Source organism: Sardina pilchardus, chromosome 21, assembly GCF_963854185.1.
Source record: "Sardina pilchardus chromosome 21, fSarPil1.1, whole genome shotgun sequence".
NCBI lineage: Eukaryota > Metazoa > Chordata > Actinopteri > Clupeiformes > Clupeidae > Sardina > Sardina pilchardus.
This window is the reverse complement of record NC_085014.1, coordinates 26,942,803-26,950,420: the sequence shown is the minus strand read 5'-3', so window position 1 is coordinate 26,950,420 and position 7,618 is coordinate 26,942,803. Positions and strand designations below refer to the sequence as shown.

General features: G+C 46.5%; 1 protein-coding gene across 2 annotated transcripts; it reads left to right on the top strand.

The window, feature by feature from the left end:
• Window positions 1–2,098: 2,098 nt before the first annotated feature.
• Window positions 2,099–6,615, top strand: prss23 (serine protease 23). 2 transcript variants are annotated; one of them, XM_062523843.1, is made up of 2 exons: window positions 2,099–2,402; window positions 4,740–6,615. In XM_062523843.1, the coding sequence occupies exon 2, from the start codon at window positions 4,758–4,760 to the stop codon at window positions 5,940–5,942; it is 1,185 nt and encodes a 394-aa protein (XP_062379827.1). In that variant the 5' UTR covers window positions 2,099–2,402; window positions 4,740–4,757; the 3' UTR covers window positions 5,943–6,615. The 2 variants fall into 2 exon arrangements, with proteins under 2 accessions (XP_062379827.1, XP_062379826.1); XM_062523842.1 differs by having other exon boundaries at window positions 2,100–2,423.
• Window positions 6,616–7,618: the final 1,003 nt, after the last annotated feature.

The window sequence follows — 7,618 nt, the reverse complement described above, 5'->3', positions numbered from 1 at the left end:
TAGCCCGTCACATGGAGCCTATTTAATTGAGCGTCTGCTGTGTTTCTGTAAGGGAATCAGAAAGACCAGAATGACCACAGCGCAGGACACTGACCGTGGGAGACCATTGAGGCGTTGGCCTTGTTAGGACATGTCTCTGATGTCCGAGGTGTCAGAAATGGAACTCTGGATGATTGGACTTGTTGCATGAGGGACCCCTCCCAAGTGCACTATACACTCTTACACCCCCCCCCCCCCCCACCCCTCCTCGTCCCCAGTACGTCTGAGGCGTGAAGCCAGCACAGGTCAAGAACAACAAGCCTACTGTAAAGGGAGCTGGGAACTGTCCAGCAAGCTGGATTCCAGTCCTGTTGGAGACGGCATGGCAGCGTGTTTTTTTTTTTTTCAAGGCTGCGTTGGTTCTAATGACAGGCTGAGCGGGAGAACAGTACCCACATGTGACTGCTTTTGGCTCTTTTATGGCTCGTTCCCGACTCTTTTCCATTGCAACTGGAGGTGGCCGACGCGGGAGCATGAAGGAGAGCTACTCGAGTGCACCAGACGAAGGGGAACAGATGGTGGCAGGCCAATGCACACACTCACACACACACGCGCGCGCGTGCGGAGGGGATTCGCCCTCGCGTGCCACGGAACCCACCACCCCGAAGAGTGTGATAGCATCGCTATGCAGCGCTTTCTTGTGGCTCCTCACCGATTCACACATGCTCAGAGAGGACCTTTCCCAGACCGTGCTCTGGCTGCCCCCACAACACTGAGCCCACAACTTCCTGATGACTCATAGCTTGATTGTCTCTCCCGATGTCTCCACAACAAAGTGTTCATATCACTATCTCACACTGACCTGAAATGGCCTACGTGGATAGCACAGACGTAGTGCGATCTCTGTCTGTGTGAAACTTTTTTTTTTTACATTCTTCATCATTATAATGTGTCAAAGAGGTTTTGTTTTGTAACCTCCACACCAAACAAAAATTCACAGTGTTGTACAGCTTCTGTAACCAAAAATCTTTGATAACTTATAAGGGTAAAGAGATATACTCTCTGCCCAAAAAGTTGGTCTCGTGGCACAACTTACTCCTTATGTGACATAGTTTTAAAGGGTTCCAGTGGAGGTGTAATGCACTTGAATGTTGTTCTATTTCCGTTTTCTCTAAATCACCCTAATTCTTGGCTTGAATGGAGAACTTTGGAGAACAAAAAACAAACATATATTTTTACACAATTATGTTTTACCACATTTGCCATGTGCTGTAGCCACATATTGAAAAGAATGATTCTCTCTTCCTTAAAATGCTGCCACATGATCAAGTTGGTTCACAGTTTCCTAAAAAAAGGGGTGGTCATCTTAGCCCCTGCTCAACTTACCCCATTCTCCCCTAAGCATCCTGCAGTGTGACTCCAAAAGTAATATGGACACCATGACAGAGTGGTCATGCACGTGTTAGCATTTGACATAGTAATTGGGTTTTTGGACACTGTGGCTTTGGGTCTATCTAAGCCACTTCCTGTGTAACACATCTGCTCCAGAGGCGTGGCGAGCAGGGTCGGGCTCTCCACCGGACAAGAGGAGAGTCTCAAATTCCACATATCTGCTTGAGCTTTGAGGTGTGAGGAGAGGACTTCAATGAGATCAAGGTCAGAAGGTTATGTGGGTCGGTGGATCTGCCAACTTGGCCACAACATGCTCAGACATCCCTGGAATTTAGCCAGCCACTGGACTGCTGTTGACCCTCAAAGCCACTGTTCAACTCAAGTTTGAAATACGTTTTCATAACATTTAAATGATTGCTTCTCTACCATTACATGAAATACATTAATCGTGTTGTCTTATGGTGTTTACATTTGGTAATCCTGTATAGACATACATCACTATTTTATAGAAGTGACTGGAATTAGTCTCTTTCGCCCCCCTCCCCTCCCACACAACCTCTTCAATGATTGGTTATTTTATTCCCTGTAGCATAATGAACTTGACCTACAGTTTCTGGTGAATCTTATAGAAATCAAAACCCTCCCACCACCCATCCCTTAAGTTATAGGAAGAGAAGCTGGTGTAGCTGAAACGGCACTAGGACCGTGTGAGCAAGCGCAACAGCGTCTAGTTGACTATCCGCTCCAGCAGAAGCGGTCCCACAATACTTTTAGTTGCCTGTCTCTCATGGGACGGAGGAACTGTACTATCCCATACTCGGAAAATACGCTCCTTTGACATTTCTACCATTCGAGGAACTAGGACAGACAACTTTGAAGAGTGATCGAACCGTCGTCGATCTAAATATTATTTCAGTCGAATCTTGGGGAGATCAGCTGGACCTGTCAAAATCTCTGGCGAGATGAGACTTCACTTGAGAATTAACATACCCGGTGTTCACGAGGAAGAGGAGCATGACTGAAATTTGAACGTATATCGATTCTCTTATCAGGTAGAGTACCACCACCCTTACTTCCAACAGTAGCTCAAATGCACAATGGCTCTTCTTACAAGTTTCTTCGAAAGCGATTTAATGCGTAGTAGAAATGACTATGCGTGGAATTAAATTTTGCCCACACCGAGGGCTCTTTTAGCTGTTCTGTCAACCTTACGCAGTGTACAATTCTGCAAACTTTGCATTGTATGGAATGCATGGGAACAATGAACAAAGTTTGACGACTGTAGCCACGTTTTTTTTTACGGCAAAACGGGTTGTAGACGCGTGAAAGTGAGGACTGGGCAAACAGAGCTTGTTGTCTGTGAGTTTACCAACAACGCAAGGAGTGGACACGGGCTTGCTGAGTATTCAATCAAGATCTAAGAGATAACAAAAGACAACGAGGTGGGTGGGTAGGTGAACAAAGCAGTGGTCTGGGAAACAGGTCCCTCTCAGGGAATTCCAGAGGCGTCACAAGGGGTCAAAGATGCGTTTAGTATCTAGTCATGGTGGGTGGAAATAGGGGAGAGTGGAACAAGGGAACAACTTGCACATAACCAAGTACTCCGTTGTTGTCATTAGTGACAAAGGTCTTACTGCCTGGAAATGGGAACTGGGAATATTCCTGATTGTTTCATTACAATTATTATGGGTAGGCCCTTGGGATATACCGCTCAAGAATGACAATATATCATAGCTGAGAAAGCTAAAGGATCTTTGCCTATATCTTTTAACAGTGGATAATGACCTAACTTTGTCTAAAATTCTAGTTAAAATGTAAGTAGGTGGGCAAACACTTTAGAGAAGACCTAATTGGTTTGTCCTGGATCATTGTCATCCATGCCATGTATCACAGTGTTTCACTATGACTCTTCAAGAAGACAGGCGTGCTGTCAGAGAGTCAGTAAAAAGGGCAGCTCCATGTGCTGTGGGGTTATGTATGGGGTGTGCTCTGGCTGACCCCTGTCCTGCTCCGCTGGTGTGGAGCTCATCAGAGTCATGTCTGGACCTGCGCTGATTCACTCTCAGACACCTGCGCCCACTTTTGCCACAAGACCCTCAGGGCCCATATTCTTACATCATAGATTTGTCAGAGCTAGTCTCTCACTTTCTCCCTTTCTCTCTCACACACATATAACCGCACTCGCCATGATGTAGTGGCACTTGCCATCTTTGAATGAATAGAAAAGAGAATTCCCTACAAATTAGATTCTATTCTATAAGAACATGACTAATTATTTAAGGTCCCACAAGGACGTTGTATGCATTTTCCAGTAACACTGTAGGCTACTTAAACCTCACAAAGAGTAGTAAACAATAATTAATGTGTTACAACATAATTAATGTGTTACACATGCTTTACATGGTTATTTACACATAGTAATGACGCCACTTAAGTGTTACAATGTATAGTGTAAGACCTTACACATCCTGACAACACTAAATGCTCAGTAAATCGTTGTCTTGGTAATGGAGCTGATGACATGTTTATGTTTATGGCTCTTAGCAGACACTTTTGTCCAAAGCGACTTACAATAACATCAATAAACATGGCATTAACAGTAAAATAACAGTTTATAGCTGTCGTGGCCTATATAAAAGAAATACAAACTATTATTAGACTAAACAGAATGAACAGAATAATAACAATAACCATGATGATAACTGTGTTTATTCGTGCTTTTTGGAGCCATATGATGCTTAATAGAAGCTTCATTAATAATGCTTGTAGATAGGAACCGCTTTTATTCAGTCAGTGGTATTAGTATGTTTTATTGACCAACTAAAGACTATATGCTAGGTTGTCATAACAGCATGGACGGTGCACAGAAGCATGGACACACATACTGTACACGCACACCACCTCAGGTCCAGCCAGCATCATTATAAAAGTAATGATATGGTTGACTTCCGTATTCTATTGTATTGGCCAGAAGACACACAGCAAAGCTTGAATAAATCAACATTAGTTGAGGAGTGGTTGAAAAGCTGACAGCCAGACCGACAGAAGTTAGGGTTGGGCCTGGTGTGTGTTGATGAAGGTGTTATTGCCATGGCCTGCAGCTATGCAGTTGAAATATGGCAGCTGTATGAATCGTGGAGTATATTAAAAAGACTGCCCTGGTATGTGTTGGACTGCTGAACGTGTTGAATCGACACGCAAGGCATCATAAATCAGCTTAGCAGTCTGCTGATCGCCAAGCGTGAATGGGGACTCTTTCACTGCCGGCCACAGCCAGCGTGGGTGTACTTTTGAGGGGCTTTCTGTGCTTGCTGTGATGTTTTTGAATTCTGAGAGCTCACGGGATTATTCTCCATGTCTCCTTTCAGGACAGCCTACGAACAGCCATGGCCCTTGATCACACGCCGATGTCTTCCCGTCCCTGCTGCTCCCTCCTGCTCGTCTGTCTGCTGCTGCTGCCCCTGTCCTGGGTGTCCTGTGTCCTGCCCCACCAGCCTGCGCCCCCCCACATCCCCTCCCTGGTGGCACACACCCCGCTGCCCCTGGTGCGCTCCCGCTTCAGTGCCCAGGCCCAGCTGGACTTCACCACGCACTGCAACGCCAGCTGCTTCCACCGGGGCGAGCAGGCCAGGCGGGAGGAGCTGGCCGAGCAGCTGGCCTTCGAGACGCTCTACTCCAACGGCTCGCGCACCCTCACCGCCGTGGACCTGGACGAGGACGAGGAGGCCGACTGGAAGCCCGAGCCCGCCGTCCCCTTCTCGGCCACCGGGAGGCGTCGGGGTTCCGCCGGGCGCCGCCGGCGGCGGCAGAAGCGGCAGATCTACGGGGCGGACGGGCGCTTCAACATCCGCGGCGACCACTTCCTGTTGGATTACCCGTTCTCCACGGCCGTGCGCATCTCCACCGGGTGCACGGGGGTCCTGGTGTCCCAGCGCCACGTGCTCACCGCCGCCCACTGCGTGCACGACGGCAAGGATTACGTCAAGGGCGCGCGCAAGCTCCGCGTGGGCTTCCTGATCCCGCCCTCCTCCCTGGTCAACGTCACGCTGCCCAGCGCGCCCTCCAAGAAGCCCCTGGTGCGCTGGGTGCGCGTCAAGCGGACGCGCGTGCCCAAAGGGTGGATCCAGGGGCCCCAGGAGGTCAGCATGGACTACGACTACGCCCTGCTGGAGCTGCGCTGGCCCCACCGCCGGCCCTTCATGCGGATGGCCGTGGCCCCCTCGGCCCAAGACCTGGCCGGCAAGCGGATCCACTTCTCGGGCTTCGACAGCGACCGGCCGGGCGAGCTGGTGTACCGCTTCTGCCCGGTGGAGGACGAGTCCAACGACCTGATCTACCAGCACTGCGACGCGCGGCCGGGGGCCAGCGGATCCGGGGTGTACGGACGCGTGTGGGACAACGGCCTGGAGCGCTGGGAGAGGAAGGTCATCGGCATCTTCTCTGGACACCAGTGGTTGGAGATCGACGGGGAGAACCGGGATTATAATGTGGCGGTGCGCTTCACCCCCCTCAAGTTTGCGCAGATCTGCTATTGGGTTCACGGGAACCAGGTGGATTGCAGTAGAGACTGATGGGGGACAGGATTGGTGACGACAAAGGACAGAAAATAGCCGTGCTTGTTGTGTTTTGTGTTTTCAGCCCATCTGCAGTGAGTTTTAAGGTTTAATGCGGTTTAATGTGATCCATGTTAGTCTTTGGAGAACACTATTATCCCCTAAACTATTTTTCTACACTTTATTTTAATCCAAATTGGATCTGAGAATTTGACCCACGATACCCTTGTGCCTGATCAGGACTTTATACTCTTTTGGTGCCCTTGCTGCAATTCAGAAGATTAATGTAACAGTTTGTTTACATTTCATGATGGGATAAACTCATTTTGATCTTTCAATTAAATATGCCCACAATATTGTTCTAAAACCACTGACATTTGTGGGAAGGAAATCTCCCACCCATATCAGAATCTATGATGTTTTGATGTAGATTTTACTCACTCTGTGTTTTGAGCTACACCTGTCATTTTGATATTCTGTTTCTTCTATCTGACTCTGACTCAATGACATTTCACACTTCTTATTTCAAATTATAATGGTTCATATTCAATTCAGCAAATATAGTTGCAGAGGTATTATGTGTGACTGCTTAAAATGGATAGCTTCAAAGGGCCTGGTTTTGGGGACACTTGATGTTGGGTATAAAATTATTTAAAATGCTTCTATTTTAATTAAAGATGTCTATCTGAAATATCTGTCTTGTATGTAAGTATGCAATCATCCACACGACAATTGTTCAAATATCAATCTGTAAAACTAAAGGCATTTTTCGCTTGGCAAGTGCCATGGCTGAAAATAAAATCCCACAGTGAATAGACAGCACAGCATACAAATGGGTATGTGGCGCCCCCTTGCGGTCAAATGTTGATTCTTTTATGTATCTACTCAATAAGGCTTGAGAGTGACAAATGCACTTTTTAGAATGACAACAAAATGTGTTGAAGACCGGACTTGCGCTACTTGGACATCAAGGTGCATTTTGATATGCACCCATTGGTCTGGTCAGGAAATCAAAAGTCCATCTAAATCAGCCATGTTGTTGGCCATAAGCCAATTTGTTAGCAGGCTAAAATTTAAATGGTGTTTTCATAACCAACTGTAGCTACTAAAAGAAAACCTTTCTTCAAACAATATAAAATATTTGTAACTACAGACGTATCCAAATATTACATCAACGTTTAATTTAGGAGGCATGTCATAATGGCATCCAAAGCATTTGCATTACAATGGGAAAAGGAATACGTAAGTTCAAACAGCACGATCCCATTTCGCTTTGAAACCATCCACATCCACCAATGACTTCACTGTAGTCCTGCTAAATATCATAATGCAGATATGGACAAGACAAGAACGCCCATTAAGGGCTTGGACAAAATCAACTTGCGACAAAGGAAGGGCAATATAGACTTAACACACATATGGTATTTTTCTCCCCCCAATGACAACTGAAAATAGTACCTCACTTGCCATAAGAATCTAAATACTGGGTTTGAACACCAAAGAAACTATAAAATGCTAAATTATTTCAATTAAATGAATGTAATCTTACAAACCACTACCAAACTTGCATTGAAATACATTCCAATTATTAGATCATGGACGGTACAGCACATGTTCACACTATGCTACCCAACAAAAGGTCATTAATGGCATCCTTACACAAATACCTTGAAAAGATTGGGGGGGGGGGGGTC